At 56.4% G+C, this 18,042-nt stretch overlaps 1 protein-coding gene across 1 annotated transcript in view; it reads right to left on the bottom strand.

Moving 5' to 3' along the window:
* Window positions 1-18,042, bottom strand: part of SDK1 (sidekick cell adhesion molecule 1) — a 729,776-nt gene that overhangs the window by 17,589 nt on the left and 694,145 nt on the right. Inside the window, exons 39-41 of the mRNA XM_042240546.1 lie at window positions 14,267-14,428; window positions 13,485-13,610; window positions 1,963-2,127 (exon numbers count right to left, since the gene is read on the bottom strand). Coding sequence (XP_042096480.1) covers window positions 1,963-2,127; window positions 13,485-13,610; window positions 14,267-14,428 — 453 coding nt within the window. The remainder of the gene's footprint in view (window positions 1-1,962; window positions 2,128-13,484; window positions 13,611-14,266; window positions 14,429-18,042) is intronic.

Below are 18,042 nucleotides of genomic sequence, written 5' to 3' on the forward strand. Positions count from 1 at the left end.
CCGGCTGAGAGCTGGATGCGCCCACACCTGCTGCTCACACGCTGCGGCTGAGGGTCCTGTCTGCTACCTGTCAGCCTCCTCTGCTGCGCCAGGGCCCCCCACCCATGGAAGCTGGGGCTGTGTTCTATGTATTTTGAGCCCCCAGCAAAACAGAGTTACTTTGAAAGAGGATTGTCTTCTTCCTCATGTTTTATTCTGTTTACTGAGAAGAGAGAGATGGGAGTTGCTTTTTGCCAGGAGCCGGATGGCCCTGGGGTCCCCTCGTGCCTTCCACCTGCTTCCCTGTTGGGGGCATCGGATGTGCAGGACAGGACGGGTGCCCCAAGGCCTGCCGCCCAGAAGCAGAAACCCGCCAGAAGGGTCTCAGTGGACGGACGTGAAGCGTGTGCGCCCTGCGAACAAGCGGAAGTCCTCTCTGGCTACCCCGACAGCACGGGGGCGGAGGGGGGGGGGGCCTGGCAGGCGGCAGCGCTTTAGATCCGACACACACGAGCTGGATTTCAGAGGGACGTGCGAGCCAGAGTGCCCACGCCCCGAGGACAGGAGCCGTGTTCTTACGCAGGAAGCAGCCTCTGCCGCCCCCTCTGTGCGGGACTGCGAGCCCTGTGCGTTTGGAACTGCTTTTGTAATTTCTTATACGTGGTCAAGGGGAGCAAACCCTGAGTTGGTGAACCGAGGGACGGGCTTCCTTATTCCATTCTCTCTGCTTTGGGGTGTGTTTACAGGTTTCTTCATAAAGACGAAGCAGAAGAGTAGATTTGATCTTTCTACCTGTTTTTCATTCAACAAGCGAGTGGTGCCCAGGTTGTCCCTCTCACCAAGCGCCGCTGGAACCCACGGTGCTCCCAGACCAGGAGGCGTGGGGCCCGGGTGCCTGTGGATGCTCTCCTCCCTCCAGGCCCACTCAAGGAAAGGATGAAGGATGTTTCCAGTTTAAACAAGCACAGTCAGCAGCTTAAACAGATGTGACTATGGGGATGGGGAACACATTTGTCTTGATTGGAAGGAAGGCTCATGGTTTCTGGCCCAGAATCGGCCTGCGACCTCCAAACGTCTCTGCAGCCAGCTCCCTTCTCAAATCGGCTCCAGGTGGTCGGCCTGCAGCCACCCCCACCTCTAGAGCCTGGCTTGCAATCTCGGCGGCGTGGAAGGACCACCTTGGAGCTAGAAAATCATCAGGCCCAGACCCATGGCCCCTGTGATGCAACTGCTGTCTAGGGGGGCCCTGCATAACTGTTTTCTAAGTGTTCCTGAGGGGGGCCCCTAAGGTGCAACTGGGATGGAGGCCCACTCCTCACCCGCGCCTGGGGCCCCAGGAGCAGGTCCAGGCCGTGCGACCAGCCAGTCCCCCCGCTGCGCTCCCCCAGCCTCGTGCAGGCTCTCCCTTCCCTGCGGCCATCCCCCTGCACCCGTCAAGACCCAGGCCCAGGGCCATCACTGCCTCCCTGCGGTCACACCCCTCGTCATGTCACTGGTGAGGACGGGGTCTGTTGCCACCAACACTTGAGCTCCGGGTAAAGGAGCCTGGCCGCCCCCTCCATGTCTGTGCTATCCCCACGGCTGACGCTGGAGCCGGCAGGCCTCGGCCTCCAATCTGAGGTGCCGGGCGCACCGGGCCCCTCGGCTGGCATCCCTCAAGGACGCCTGGGCTGACACAGCCTCATGTCCAGGACTCGCGTGCTCTCTGATGGCGGCTAGGGAGGGGCAGGTTGGTGCAATCTTGCTTTTCAACTTTCGGCTCAACAGCAAGGACACACCCACTAACAGAGGGCCTCGGGCTGCACTTTGCAGGGGACGCCTTCTCCCCTGGGGGTATCCTGCCCAGCTCAAGCTGAGTTCCTGGCTCTGACGGAGGGCGAGAGGAGCTCAGTGCAGCCAGGACGTCTCCTCCAGGGACGGCCGTGCTCGGGGCCCATGCCGCCTGCCTGCCTGCCCCCCAGGGTCCCTGGGCGGGGCTCCTACCTGACACGGCGGCGGAGGGGCTGCTGGGCTCCCCGTAGCCCGCCTGGTTCACGGCCACCACCCGGAACTCGTAGGTCACTCCTTGCCTGAGCTGGTCCAGGCTGACGGTGTAGGACGTGGCGCCCCGCGGAATGTCCTTGGCAAACATGTCCCACAGGCCTTCGTCTGTGGGGCAGTGAGAACAGAGGTCAGGGCGCCCATCTCCCACACCGAGGCCCGGTGGGTGGACGCTGCCCGCCCTGCCCTCAGCCCCCTGCTCCCTCCTGAACGGGCATCACCAAGGCTGCCAGCTGGGCGGAAGCATCTTCCCTACGTCCTCCTGGCCTCTGGTTCTGTCGTCTCCTCTTGGTGTAGGGCGCTGGCTCTTTTTGGGACATCTTGCTGTCCCCGCCCACTGCGTGTCCCTAACCCCCAAGTTCCCACTATCCTGACTCACTGAGGACAAGCACCCCTGCCCCCACGGGCCCAGAGGCCCCCACGCACACCAGCCTCTGCCCTGAGTTAGCCCCACTGCCTTCTCATTGGAAATGACAATCCAGCAGGCGGTCAAAGAGAAGACGCTGAGCCACAGCCTCGCGCACCAGCCAGCTCTCAGGGTTGGGGGGACGCTGTGACGCTGTCTACACTGTCTGGGTGGTCGCTGCGGCGCGCCTGGTGCTGCTTTCAATAATCGATAGCGGGTCATGCTCTCTCACGGGGCGACGGCACCGAGGGGCAGCTGGCATGGAGAGGCAGGCAGGGGCTCTGGGCCAACCCCATGGGGGCCTCGGCCCCGCAGCTGGGGACCTGGCTTCACCTCCCGAGCCAAACCCCCCGAAGTGCCTTCCTAGAGTTCGAGCACCCTTTAGAGGGGCTTCAGCGCCAAGCCTGCCCTAAGACCAGTCATGTTTTGGCTCTTCCTGGGAGCTACCAGACACAAGTATAGATTTTAAAAGATGTACTGGATTCTGACTCTTTGCAGTCCATGGCGTCGCAGAGTCAGACACGATTGAGCGACCTGAATTTTGAACTTAAACGCCCGTGTTCACAGAGCATTATTCACAGGAGCCCAGAGGTGATGGAAGCAACCTGTGTCCATCCACGGAGGGATGGATAAATAAGATGTGGTCTGCCCAGCCACACAGAGAAGTGTGATCCAGCCTCAGAAAGGGAGACATTCTCGCGCCTGCTGACACAGCGTGGATGAACCTCGAGGACGCGACGCTGCGTCACACGCAGACAAACACTGGACGGGTCCACGCCTAAGAGGTTCCCCGAGCGAATCCACAGGGACAGAAGGGAGACGGGTGGGTGCCAGGGGCTGAGATGTGATTTAATGAGGACACAGCCTCAGTCCGGGAAGATGAACACCGCTAGGGACAATGGTGCGCAACCGCGGGGACGTACTTCATGCTGCTGAGCCGCACACGCACAGGCGGCCGAGACGGCACACTTACACCACGTGTGTTACCACAATAAAAATAGATACTGAGTCTCTTTCAACCCTGACATACAGGAAAACGGTAAGAAAACGGAAACTGAAGCCAGAAAATCGGACACAGAGAGAAAGGAAGCAGCTAGACAGCCTTGGTGCGAAGCTGCCTCACCACGCGTGAGCTGTGTGACCTTAGGGAGAGGGTTTAACCTCTCTGTGCCTCACCCGAGAGCTCGGGCAACAAAGGACATCTACGTCACAGGCGTGCCTCAGGGACTGAACGAGTCAGTACTGATGAAGTGCTCGGTAAGCAGCACACCCCGCGAGTGTTTGCGAAATCCAGTCTCTAAGGAGCTCGTTGGGTGAAAAGTCGGCTCTGGGCCCACACTGTTGGTTTGAAGCACTGATCCTCTGTGAATTATAAATTCTGTTGCAGGAGCAGGTAGGTGATCTTTTACAAAGAGCAGGCGACCTGGAGAGGAACAGCGCATTTAAACGTGCATGCTTCACAGGGAGGACGGCTCTCTGGGAAACAGCCTCATCACACACCTCGGAACAGCAGGGGCTCGAGAGGATCAGCCCCACGGTCAACAGATCACCCGCGTGCGAGTCTGTGCTTGCACAGGGCTTACCATGAGCTCCAGTTAAGCACTTGTAGTCACGGGTTAACAAAGGAACGGATGCGGGTGAGACTTGAAAGGCACAGATCTCGGTACAGAGGGGGAGCACGATGACTGTTTATTTCTAAATGCTCACCAAGACACCCATTACCCTTAACAACGTCCAAATGGCAAGTCATCGCTTCAGCTTCCTCTTCCTTCTGAGACCATTAGGGTTCGCACGTTTGCTTGTTCTCTGTGCTGGATTTCTGGTGTGAAGGGTGCGCTTTCCTGCAGGCCCTGCTCCCCGCCACGCCCTCCGCCCTCTCGCTCCATCCACAATCACTTCAGAGCTCACGCTCTGCTCAGGCCCCGTTCCAGCCAACAGGGAGCCAGATGAGACTTCTGTTCTCAACGAGCTACTGAAGAATCTACAGGTGGGGTGGAGGAAAACCAACAAGGTCATCTCACCCTTTCAGATTCACCTCCTGGAGGCCAGCCCTGGTCCTCTCCTGCACTCTGGGAAGAGATGGCAGTGTCTGCCTCTGGGCCTCCCGGACACTTCTTGACGTTTACCTGTCTGTCTGTACCAATGGGCTCGAGAATGTTTCAAGCGTTCAGTAGATGTCAGTTGACATGATTCACCCCGTTTCTTACCACTTTCCTTCCTTCCTTCCATCCTTTCTCCCCTCCCTCCCTCTCTCCATCCACCTTTCCTTTCTTCCCCCCATTCACCCTTCCATCTGCCCATCCATCTGTTTATCTTCCATCCATCCATCCATCCATCCACCCATCCTTATGCCCCCATAGCTTTTCATAGGGCCTGGCACAAGCAAGTTTTCAATAAAATAACCACCACTATTTATTTAGTGCTTACTATGAGCAAGTCACTGTTCCAAGGGCTTTAAACATTGGGTGACTCGTGTGGTGTTTTCCCTCTAAGATAGTTTTATGCTGTGAAAGAGACTAAAGGAAAAACACAGACCCTAATACACCAGATAGTGCCTAAAGCCACTGTAATTAAGGGACTAACAAGACCATGAGAGGTGCTCCCAGACTGTCCTCAGCGGCTCGAGCACTCCTGCAGTGGGTTCTCTGAGTGTCTTTGGCACGAAGGTTTCTGTAATACTTTCCTGCTACTTGAGTTAAAAAAAAATGATTTCCCCTTCCTCTCCCATCACCCAGAGGCCACATTTTATTTTAAATGCTCTGTCATAGCTCCAGGTATTATGTGTATTTTTCATAAAAATGTTTTAAAAATATTGATACAGAATCTCAACACAAGACAGTTTACTTTACATGGAAAAACGCTGGGAGGAGGGAAGTCATACCAAGAGAATTTCCTTCTGAATTAATAGAAAAAAGTTTGTATTTTTGTTCTGCTTAATTCTGCCTTTCCAAAACCAGCATACTCAGCGTTTTTGGCTCCACTTGTCACCCTCTGGGCTGTTTATCCTCGCTGACGCTCATGCTGTGATCGCGGCCGGCAGAAACCCCTGGCGGCCGCTGGGACATCCACTCTGCCTCTCCACTGCCGACCGTTTACCTCATCTGTACTGTGTCATTAAATATCCCAATAGATCAATGATGGAGAACAGTATGTCTACAAATTAGGGGGGAAAACAGCATTACAGAACTATTAAGTGTAATGAGATTTGTGCAACAGATCTTCCCGCACCAGGATAATCCCTGGGCTTGAATGTCCATCTCGATCAACATTTGTGGCGTGTGCGGGCCCTTGTGTGTTTCTGGGGATGTGCTTGGCCCGCTCTCAGACCCCAGATGAGGCTACCAGCTGCGTGCCCTGCAGACCCTAGCCAGCTTCCCCTCCCCACCCTCGTGGGGAGCTCAGATTGGCCTGAGGGAAACAGTGGCTGTGTTTCCCAAAGCCACATCCCTGGGTGGCTGACGCCCCACGCCTGAGGACCAGGCCTTTGACCTCCCTGGTGGTGATGCTGACCTTCAGGCCAGGGCCGCATGACGTCTGTGTTGAGGTGTTCGCGGTGTCTGCTGGGCCCGGCCCCCCTTCGGCACCCCCGGCACCTTCCTGGACTCCTGTTACTGAGACACTGCTGGGAAGACACCAGAGCGGGTAAGAAGATGGGGGAGCCGCTGAGAAATGAACGCTGCAGAATGTTGCCGGATAAACCACTCTGGTCACACGCCTCCATCTGCGCTGACCCGGGAGGAGAGCTGTCCACCCACACAGTGCGGCCCCGCCGGCCAGTTTTCCCTCAAAGAGAGAAGCTCCTGGTCTGGGCCGCCCTACAGCAGTGTTTGTTTCCTAAAACAGGAAGATGGCTAATTCTGAATGGCCTCGAGGAAAGCAGGTACCCTCTGTCCAGACAGGCTGCCGCCCTGACCAGCTTGTTTTCAGGGAACGGAGCAAGGTGACTCTTCGCTTTTGGGGCCAGCACCTCCCTCCTCGCCTGGCGGCGGCAGGAGGCCCATGTCTCCGGGACGACATCCTCAGCACCGGGGAACCAGGATGACCTCCCTCCTGACCAGAGCCCCGCCCGGCGCAGGCACATCCCGGGGTCTGCGCTCCGTGGGTCCCCCAACACCCAGAAGCGCAGGCAGACGCCAGTACAAAAGTCTGATTTCCTGGACAGTCAGACAGTGTCCGCACTGAATGAAACTGTCATTCATGGCCCGAGATTTCTGGTGCCACCAACTCACCAATGAACGCGGGGTGTCGGCTTGCAGTTCTGAGCCTGCAGCTGTTCATTTCTTGGTGGTGTTTGGTCTCTAAGTCGTGTCTGACTCTCTCGCGACGCCATAGACTGTAGCCCGCCAGACTCCGCCATCCAGGGGATTTCCCAGGCAAGAACACTGGGGTGGGTTGCCATTTCCTTCTCCAGGGGATCTTCAGCCCAGCTCAGTCTCCTGCACTGGCAGGTGGGTTTTTCACTGCTGACTCACTGGGGAAGCCCGTTTATTTCTTGAACGCTGCCATTTCTCTTTGTATAAATGGTCTGGGTCGGAAATTTAACTTACATGGTGGGGATTAAATTTGAGGCTAAATACATCTGATTAAAAAAAATTGTATTTTATCTGGTCCTTGTTTAAGGCAGGACACACGAGATGAATGTTGAAATGCAAAGGATGGCCTGTGATGGGGGGCCCAGCCCTGGAATAAACGTCCGCAGAGGCTGACTGGCTGTGAGGGAGACGGGCGTGAGCACAGGCCGGCGGCACAGTTGAAAACTGTAGCCACAGCGCGCCTGCTGAGGGTGCTGACTCAGCCACTTCTGTGGATTTTTAAACCTTCGGCAAAACACTGATGTTTTCCTTTGTTCCGCTGAAAAGTCCTGCAGTCAAAGACTGCAAGTGGACAGAATGAGTGGGGAGGGGCCTGGGGGGCTCCCAGGAGGACTGAAAGTTTTGGGGGAAGACCCCTGGCCCCCACCCAGGGACCAAGGACCGTAATCCATCTCAGCCGCGCCCATCTCCGGGCTAAACACATTATTTGTGAAAAAGGCAACGCCATGTCTCCTTGCATTCGGAACATCCTAAATCTGTGTATTTCACGGCTGCTTTGGAGAGGAAAATATATTTATAGCTGCTTCAGCACCATTCCCGCCTATTGTGTAAATATGTAAATGAGGCTTCTTGATCTACACAGTGAAACGCCTCGGAATAATTTGTGTGAATAAATTAGCTGCATATGCCCAGTGCGCAGTTCCCGCTGCCTTCCCCGGAGCTTGGCAACACCAACTGGGGGGCACCTTCTCAAAGCCCCAGAAGTGAACCTCCGGCAGGACTGTCCGGCGGGGTCTGGGGCCGAGTCCGTGCTGTCTGACCGCCCTTCTCCAGGACTGGGAGGGAGTCTGCGTTCTAGCCCCATGCGAATTTCCTTAGTAGCTGTTCAGTTTCAGGTGTTCGTGTCAGAGCATCAGCAGAATTCGGTTCAGTTCAGTTCAGTTCAGTGCTCAGTCATGTCTGACTCTTTCTGACCCCTGGGACTGTGGCACGCCAGGCTTCCCTGTCCATCACCAACTCCCGGAGCTTGCTCAAACTCATGTCCATCGAGTCAGTGATGCCATCCAACCATCTCATTCTCTATTGTCCCCTTCTCTTTCTGCCTTCAACCTTTCCCAGCATTAGGGTCTTTTCCAATGAGTCAGTTCTTCACATCAGGTGATCAAAGTATTAGAACTTCAGCTTCAGCATCAGTCCTTCCAATGAATATTCAGGACTTATTTCCTTTAGGATGGACTGGTTGGATCTCCTTGCTGTCCAAGGGACTCTCAAGAGTCTTTTCCAACACCACAGTTCAAAAGCATCAATTCTTCAACGCTCAGCTTTCTTTATGGTCCAGCTCTCACATCCATACATGACTACTGGAAAAACCATAGCCTTGACTAGATGGACCTTTGTTGGCAAAGTAACGTCTCTGCTCTTCAATATGCTGTCTCGGTTGGTCATAGCTTTTCTTCCAAAGAGCAAGTGTCTTTTAATTTCATGGCTGCAGTCACCATCTGCAGTGATTTTGGAGCCCAAAAAGGAAAGTCTGTCCCTGTTTCCATTGTTTGCCCATCTATTTGCCATGAAGTGACGGGACCACATGCCATGATCTTCGTTTTCTGAATGTTGAATTTTAAGTCAGCTTTTTCACTCTCCTCTTTCACTTTCATCAGGAGGCTCTTTAGTTCTTCTTCACCTTCTGCCATAAGGGTGGTGTCATCTGTGTATCTGAGGTGATTGATATTTCTCCTGGCAACCTTGATTCCAGCTTGTGCTTCATACAGCCCAGCGTTTCTCATGATGCACTCTGCATATAAGTTAAATAAGCAGGGTGACAATATACAGCCTTGACATACTCTTTTCCCGATTTGGAACCAGTCTGTTGTTCCACGTCCAGTTCTAACTGTTGCTTCCTGACCTGCATACAGATTTCTCAGGAGGAAGGTCAGGTGGTCTGGTATTTCCATCTCTTGAAGAATTTTCCACAGTTTGTTGTGATCCACACAGTCAAAAGCTTTGGCATAGACAATAAAGCAGAAATAGATGTTTTTCTGGAACTCTCACTTTTTTAATGATCCGACAGATGCTGGCAATTTGATCTCTGGTTCCTCTGCCTTTTCTAAATCCAGCTTGAACATCTGGAAGTTCTCAGTTCACGTACTGTAGAAGCCTGGCTTGGAGAATTTTGAGCATTACTCTGCTAGCGTGTGAGATGAGTGCAACTGTGCAGTAGTTTGAGCATTCTTTGGCATTGCCTTTCTTTGGGATGGGTGTGAAAACTGACGTTTTCCAGTCCTGTGGCCTCTGCTGAGTTTTCCAAATTTGCTGGCATATTGAGTGCAGCACTCTCACAGCATCATCTTTCGGGATTTGAAATAGCTCAACTGGAATTCCATCACCTCCACTAGCTTTGTTTGTAGTGATGCTTCCTAAGGCTCACTTGACTTTGCATTCCAGGATGTCTGACTCTAGGTGAGTGATCACACCATCCTGATTATCTGGGTCATGAAGATCTTTTTTGCATAGTTCCTCTGTGTATTCTTGCCACCTCTTAATACCTTCTGCTTCTGTTAGGTCCATACCATTTCTGTCCTTTATTAAGCCCATGTTTGCGTGAAATGTTCCCTTGGTATCTCTAATTTTCTTGAGGAGATCTCTAGTCTTTCCCATTCTATTGTTTTCCTCTATTTCTTTGCGTTGATCACTGAGGAAGGCTTTCTTATCTCTCCTTGCTATTCTTTGGAACTCTGCACTCAGATGGGTGTATCTTTCCTTTCCTCCTTTGCCTTTCTCTTCTCAGCGATTTGTAAGGCCTCCTCAGACAGCCACTTTGTCTTTTTGCGTCTCTGTTTCCTGGGGACGGTCCCGATCCCGCCTGCTCATCAGCAGGACTGGCTGGTCAACATGCAGGTACACAGGGTTCACGGCCCTGTCCGGGTTGTCCAGGCCTGCTGGCCGCCCTCCCGGACCAGCCAAGTGAGTGAGCTCCATGCTTTATAGGGCAAGATGGAGATGAGATTGGTGGGTGAACAGTAGGCACCCTGGGGCCCCTGGGGCCTCCCCAAAATGGGCTCAGTCTTCCCAGACCCTGGGCAGCCTCTGAGCAAAAACTCCCTGTCCCAGGGGCCCACACCACAACCAAGCTCCCTTCCGACTCCACTGCCCCACAGAGGGCTCGGGGAGGCGGCAGCAAGACGGTGCCGCATTTAACTCTCTGTGCAATGAGGCCTGTAACAGATGACAGCCGAGCTCCAAAGCTCATGGTACCGGCAAGAGTTTAAACATTGACAATCTGTAACCACGTTTCATCTGACTCCAAGCAGCTGCAGGCCTCCATTCTAGAGTGCAGGGGGCGTCTTTCTCGACTTTCAGAGGCTGGACGGTGAGCCGGTCAGCCTGCCCTGGCCCAGTCGGCCGCTGGCAGCCCGCTTTCAGGCAGAGGGAGGCGACTCGGGAAGCGTCGCGGGTGCATCTCATCTCCAGTGGTCCCCCGCCTTTTTGGCGCCAGGGACGGGTTTCCTGGAAGACAGTTTTTCCATGGACAGGGCTGGGGCGGGGGGCGGTGTTCAGGATGATTCAAGAGCGTTGTGTTTGATGCACACTTTGTTTCTGTTGTGATTGTATCAGCTCCACCTCAGACCAGCAGGCGTTAGATCATGGAGGCTGAGGACCTCGGGGCCCCTGCTCGAGACCAAGGCTTCCTTATCTTTTCTCGGTGCCGTGGACCCTCTGACAGCTGGCTGACTTTGAAGGACCCCGTCTCAGAGTGGTTTCAGATGTGTGGAATACAGCGGAAAAGGAAACGAGTAACACTGGTGATGCTAAGTGCCTGGCGGTACCCGGAGGTTCACAGCCATGTCCGTCTCCAGGCTGCAAGGAAGGTCTGGGTCGCGTGGGTCTTCTCAGTGCCCTGGGTGAGCCATGCGGTCTTTGGAAGACATGGTAGAGAAACGTGGATTTCTGTGACAGCCTCACACCAGGGAACTCGGAAGTCTTGGCTTTGTCACGAACACCTTGGATAAGGAGGTAGAGCAGGGTCCGCAGATGACGTAATTCCAACGTAAGGATGAGTGTGAAGGATCCGGGGATTCTCTCCACAGCTGGCACGTGACACGAACGCGGCCGTGACTCTTACTGCCAGCAGCCTCCCAGCCACTGCAGGGACTTAGGCGGCTTCTCACCTCCTGCCGTGGACTGAATTGCCTCCACTTGTCATTCACACTCTCGAGGCCTGATCCTCAGGCTCTCAGAGCGTGATCTTATTTGGAAATAGGGTCTCTGCAGATGCAATTAATTAAGATGTGGTCATGCGGGTGGGCCCTAGTTCCACATGACTGGGGCCCTTCCAAGAAGGGGAATGAGGGACTTCTGTGGTGATCCAGTGGCTGAGAATCCACCTGGCAGTGCAGGGCACACGGGTTCGACCTCTGCTCTGAGAAGATCCCACATGCCACGGAGCAACAAAGCCTGTGGGCCACAGCTCCTGAAGCCCGCCCACCGGAGTGTGTGCTCCGCCGCGAGAGAAGCCGCGCACCACGACTAGATAGTGGGCCCCACTCTCTGCGACTGGAGAAAGCTCATGTGCAGCAAAGAAGACCCAGCTCGTCCAAAACAGTAAATGGAGAAAAGAAATAAAAGGGGGACATTTGGACGCAGGCAGGAACACAGGGAGGAGGCCAGGTGACGAGGAAGGTCGGGGCCTGGATGATGCTTCTGCCACAAGCCAAGGCGCCGTGGAGGCTGTGGGTGATGCTCCGGGAGCCGGGGAGGCGCTGGACCGGACCCGCCCACCCCCGGCTCGGCCAGCCTCGGGAACCAGCCTGCCGACACCTTGATCTGAGGCTTCCCGCCTCTGGACCTGGGAGATGGCACGTCTCTGTTATTTAAGCCGCCGTGTGCTCGGTGCACGGTTACAGCAGCGGAGGAAGCTACCGTGCATTTATCAGTGAAGGAAGTGCTACTTTCAGTTAGAGGTTAGTGAGGATAAAGACATATTTTTTCCCCATCTAAATCGTTGGAGCTCTATCCATGAGCACCGTGGGGGTCTGGGGAGCGAGCAGGGTAACCCCTGGACTTGAGGGGCAAACAGCTTGCTTCCTTTGGGTCAGCATGGCCTCCACAGCCTTGTTTGGGCCCAGACCCCAGGGGCCTTTTAGCCACGGTGCTGGCTGGGCCCGGGCCTGCCCCAGATTTGTCCTGTTCCCAGCACAGGACGAGCACCCTGCTCATCAGAAACTGACTGGGTCCCAGGCTGGAGGCTGAGCATGGGAGTGGGAGCCAAAGAATCATTCACGTTTCACAGAAACTGCCTTGGTTTATGGACTAGGTTTCTCCTTAGAAGTCTGTAGAGGCACTTCTAATAAGGAACCTCTCAGAACCAGTTTGCTGGGGAGGAGGGGCACCTGTGACACTGTGGGGTCTGCAGCTTCAGGGCCCCTTCCTCCTGGTCTAATAGCTGCTTTAGGTCGTAGTCTGAAACGCGCCCAGAGCTGGACTCCATCTAGCGGGAGGGACCCGGCGATTTGCTTTCTGAGCGTGGCGCTGGCCCACCAGGTACGCTCACCCTCAGAGGTTCATGCTGAGCTGTGCAGCTGTCTGAACGTGCAGTGCTCCTGTGTGGGCGACACCCCACCCCCGGCTGTAACACCAGACTTAACCCATCAGAAGTTCATTTTCCAGTAAGTCCTTCCTAAAAGCCGAAGCTCCAACATTTGCCCACCTGATGCAAAGAGCCGACTCACTGGAAAAGACCCTGATGCTGGGAGGGATTGGGGGCAGGAGAAGAAGGGAGTGACAGAGGATGAGATGGTTGGATGGCATCACCGACTCAATGGACATGAGTTTGGGCAAACTCCAGGAGTTGGTGATGGGCAGGGAGGCCTGGAGTGCTGCAGTCCATGGGGTCGCAAAGAGTTGGACACGACTGAGTAGTTGAACAACAGCAATAACAAAAGGTATTAACTGAACTGAAGGAAGGGGAGAGCCCTCCCAGGGCGGACGGGGTCAGGTGGGTCTCAGCCTCGCTCTCAGCAGGTGACGTGGGCACCACTCCTGGCAGGAAGGCTCACAGTGAGGGGGGAGCAGGACGCGGTCCACCGAGACCCTCAGCCTGTCTCGAGCCACTCGCGGCTGTCACCGGTGAGCCGAGGGCTGTGTGAGGGGCCCTAAGTCCTCAGCACTTGTATCTGAGTGACCGTTGCTGCTGCTGCTGCTGCTAAGTCGCTTCAGTCGTGTCCGACTCTGTGCGACCCCATAGACAGCAGCCCACCAGGCTCTGCCATCCCTGGGATTCTCCAGGCAAACCCTCCCCTAAACCCGGCTCACGGGGCCACCTTGTCATGGGGCTGATGCCCGTGAGGTTATGAGCACAGTCATGGTTATGAAAACAGAGGGTGGGGGCAGTGAGAGGGAGGCTCTCATTTCAGCACCACCCCCTCGGTCCCCTTGTCATCAGGGAGATACTGCCAGGCAGGCCCGCCGCTTGGACACGTCCCTCCTTGTACAGACGCAGGGACACGGTTTCGGGGTGGCGCCCACCCTACCTGAGGGTCTGGCCTCGATGACGTAGCCTGTGGTGGGCGTCCTGCCGGCCCGGCCCTCCGTCCACTGCAGGGTCAGCTCAGAGGTGGACTTGGTGACCGAGACGTCTCGAGGGGAGCCCGGGGACCCTGTGGACAGAGCAGAGCAGGGGGCTTTGGGGACTCCTCGCCCGTGGAGCCTCTCCAGGCAGGACCACCGAGCTCAGTCTCAGGCTCCTCCTCTGGAGAGTAGGGGCAGGGTGTGGGCTGACGCAGGCCTCACAGGTCCCTCAGAGGATCAAGAGAGGCGAGGCGTGGAGGTGCCCCCTGGATCCGCTGCCCTGGCCTCGCCTCCATAAGCACTCCGTAAACAGAGGCCAAGGTCGTTTGTGAAGTGGAAACCTTGGCTCAGCCTCATGTGTGAAAACTTCAAAGTTTTCTTGTGTATCTTGAATTGAATGCACTTATTTTGTCTTAATAATTTTCCCAGAAAAGAAATACAAACTTGCCTAGGAATTTGCTCGTCTATACTGAATGTGTTCACGTTCAGACTCTTGGCGTTAATACCTGCTTTTTTACAGGGCCAAGAGACGCCCCTGGGGGCCCCTGCTTCCACTGCATGGGGCCCTGGGCTGATCCCTGTTCGAGGACCTGAGGCTCCACACGGCATGGGGTGCAGCCAAAAGTTAAAAAAAAAAGACGACGGGACCAACAGAGACCCAAGCTGAAGCCAGTTCTGAGCGGCCACGATGGCTCACTGGGGCGCAGACAGACCCGCAAGAGGACGGAGGGGGCTGGCTACTCACCCTTGGCCGGCCCGGCTGTGACATTGGCCTGCAGCTCGGGCCCGTACGCGATGGTCCGCGCCTGCACGCGGAAGAAGTAGGTGACTCCCTTGGTGAGGTCCCGCACCTTCAGCCAGCGCGGCCAGCTCCCCTTCACATCCACAGTCACCACTTTGCTGACCCCTGTGGCCGCAGGAATGGGGAGAGGGGCAGATTCAGAGGGGCCCTGAGCCCCGCCTGCCTGCCCGGCTCTGCTATCAACGGCGGAGGTCTCTCGGTCTGCTAAGGAAGTTTTTCTTACAATCAGGAGGCGTTTAAGTGGTGATAATGGCCAATTTTCAGCACAGATAAGTGCAATTAGAGTCTAAGCTTGATAAGCGGGTGCTGACAAGGGAAGAAGCGCCCTGACAACACGTGGGAGGAGGCGGTCAGGCTCGCTGGTCAGGTCGGGGGCAGAGAACCCGGCGACCAGCACCACCCGGAGGGCAGGGCCTTGGGATCTGGAGGGCCCCTTCCCGCAAAGTCCTGAGTCACGTCGGAGGCGACCTCAGGCTTCTCGACTCAGTCCTGGAGGAGAGATCGTGGGAGAGGAAGACTCGGGAAGACTTCTTGGGGTTAAAGGTGCACCCCTTCCCCCGCCTAGTGGGGACCACCCTGTGGTGTAAAGGCCTCAGCCATGCATGACAAGCACAGCTTCGCCCAGGACTTGACACGAGGATGCAGAACCTGTCACCACGGACAGCGGTGCCTCCACCCAGAGACGGGGATGGCCCGGAGCCCTCGCCCTCAGACACGGGGATAGAGCGCGTGCGATGCTGGCTGCACGGTGTTTAATTAGAAAACAGAGCTTCAATATTTTGGGAGGAAGATACATCCTGAAAAATACATAAATGCAGCCTTTTCCAGGAGGGAAAATAAGGTTCTTTATGACAAGTTTGAAAACGCGTTTGAACAAAAAAGCTACAGAACCTCTAGACTGTGGGACTTCTCCGAGCCTCCCACCCACTGCCGGAGCCGGGCACCTCTGGGTGGGGTGTCAGGCTGTGGTGGGGTCGGTCAGCAGAGGCCGAGTGGACAAGCTGCGCCCGGTGCCTGCAGTCCAGGGTCCAGGGTCCACCCCACTGCGTCCCCCACACAGAGGACCGCAGGGCTTCCCGAGACCGTGGGCTGCCTGTCTGCGCTCACTGCGAGTGGCCGGTGTTCTCTGCACCTCGAGTCCTGGGGCGGCTTTGACCTCAGAAGAGCCCCAAAAGCGTGTCCTTGTGCCAAAGGGGTCCAGCTTCCAAGTCGCCAGAGCAAATCCTTCCAGTCCTGCAGGTCCCAGGGCCCCTTCCCGTGGCTTTCTGCGTTCACATCGCGCCCTTTATCAAACACTTGCTCAGCTAAGTCATTCTCTTCCCAATTATTTCAGAGCGATTCTGGTGGCTTTTGCCTGGTTGGAGCTCTTCACTGGAGAAGCAGGGGTTTCTGCCCAGCAAAGCTGCCCCTCAGCTCCATCGCTCTGGACAGCCCGCACACATGGAGACCATCACCAGCTGATGCTGGGGTCCTGTGGGATGTATAGATTTTGGCAGAGCAGCACCCCCCACCTTTTTTGTTGTTAAAAAAGAAATACCTTCTCCTTAGAGTAGAACCAACCCTGGGCACAGATTTTGCACACTCTGTCCCCCCCACCTCCGTCCCATCCCAACCCCCCATTCCGTCCCAACCACGGCGGAATCTTGTTCGTTTGTCCATTTTAAAACTGTGCCCTGCACTACAAAGCCTCATGGTGCAATTTCCTAAAATACTTCCATTTAAAACATTTTGTTGTTGATGATCAGTAGCTCAGCCATGTCCGACTCTTTGCGACCCCATGGACTGAAGCACGCCAGGCCTCCCTGTCCTTCACCGTCTCCCGGAGCTTGCTAAAACTCATGTGCGTTGAGTCAGTGATGCCATCCAATCATCTCATCCTCTTTCATCCCCTTCTCCTCCTGCCTTCAGTCTTTCCCCCATTTAAAAGACATTTTTAGAAAACATAAAAACAGCTCTTCCATGGAATCAGATTCCCAGGATCAGGGCCTGGTGCTCTGAGGGCTGGGGCGACACCCGGGTGGGCCCGGGCTCTCCTGGGTCCACGCTGGGCCCCCGCTCCCTGGGCTGAGGGCAGCCCACCAGGTCTGGGCCCGGGGCGGGGCACGCAGGGTCGGCCGGGGCGAGGGCTCCGCTTCACGACTTCTGTTTACTGTCTTCACTGCAAACGTGCGTGTGCGCGTGTGTAATGTACATATCACGCCCTTGGTGGTCTTCACGGGGAGCCAGCTGCCACAGAGAGCCGGCACAGAGTGAAGACACCCGAGGGTCCCCCATGCTTGCAGCCGCGTTTCCGGGAGACACCGGGTCCTCTGAGACACGTGAACGTATCGAAATTGTCTGGAGCCCCCGTCACCACTTCCATGGTTGCCTGTGGGGATCCTGGATCCCACAGGGAAGGGGGCCAGGCTTCTCCAGGAGACCCCCACTCAAGAGGCCCGCACACCCATCAGACTGGCCGGCCGCCCTAAGCTGGGGGGGAGACATAATCCAGGAACTGGGGGGCCCTGGGGAGGGACAGGCCGAGGTGTGGGGACTTGTGTGCAAACACTTCCTAAGCCTCCCCCTGCCCCAAAGTGGCTGCTGTTCCGGCGTCCACCAGCGCTGGCCAGTGCGAGGCCCCCAGCCGAGCCCAGAGTAAGGACTTCCGGTGCTCGGCCCCACACCTGTCGCCAGTGGCCCTGCCCTGCCCTAGGCACGGCCTCCCTGCAGCCCCGCCTGGCAGACCCCACCTTCCCAGGCCGAGGGCCGTGGAGGCCGGAAGGGCTCGGGCCCAGCGTGTGACTGAAGAATCGGGTTCAGGGAGCGGCCGCGGTCCAGGCAGGCTCCGGGTGGGATCCTGAGAAGCGGGCCCGGGTTGGTGGTGAGCAGGGCGCGTCTGGAAGGTCACAGGTCACCAGGGCAGCACTCGGGCAGCGGGCCTTGAGCTCTGCCCCTAGGGATGGGGTGTGTGCTGGTTGCTGGGGCGCCTGGGGGAGGCGTGAGGCCTGAGGTCAGCCTCGCTCCTGCAGGAGCAGGGCCAGAGCTGTCAGGGGGCGGGTGGGCCCGGCTCAGGGCAGCTCTGAGGGTAGAGGCGGCCCCCGGGCTCCTCCGGCCGGGCTGAGCGCAGCCAGTCACTGGTGCTGTCACGGTCAAGGGCAGCAGCCCCAGCCCTGGACAGGGTACCGGACAGACGAGCAGGAGTCGGGGCCTGGGACATGCCGGCCAGGAACCTGGGCTCCAGACAGGAGCTGGGGCAGTGGCCATGTAAAAGAGCGCTGAGTCTCCGCCCCCACTCACGTGGGCGAGCAAAACGCTAGTGTCCGGTAATTCTCGGCCCTTCCTGGCCACTGGACGAGCAAGATCCTGGCCCATCTCCTCCAGGGCCTCTGGGGCTGTGACTGCGACCCCAGCCATGCCCAGGCCGCCTGTCCCCAGACTGAGCAGGGCTGAGTCGATGTGGCCCCGGCCTCTTGGCTGTTGGACAGCTTGTGTCCACATGCCGCCTCTCCTGCCATTTACCAAAGTTCATGGATTTTCTGAGACGCGTGCTCCTCACGCATCCATGTCTGATCTGGGATGCAGCTTGGGACTGGCGCTGCACACGAGTCCTGGGCTGGAGTGCATCAGAGGCCTTTTTTCTTCCTCAGCACTTAAGAAAATAACCACGAATCTCAAGAGTCCGTGGCAGTCGAGATGCGATGAAATAAAATCTAGGGCTTAAATTTTCTTCTTCACATCAA

The sequence above is a fragment of the Ovis aries genome, chromosome 24 (genome assembly GCF_016772045.2).
Source record: "Ovis aries strain OAR_USU_Benz2616 breed Rambouillet chromosome 24, ARS-UI_Ramb_v3.0, whole genome shotgun sequence".
Taxonomy (NCBI): domain Eukaryota; kingdom Metazoa; phylum Chordata; class Mammalia; order Artiodactyla; family Bovidae; genus Ovis; species Ovis aries.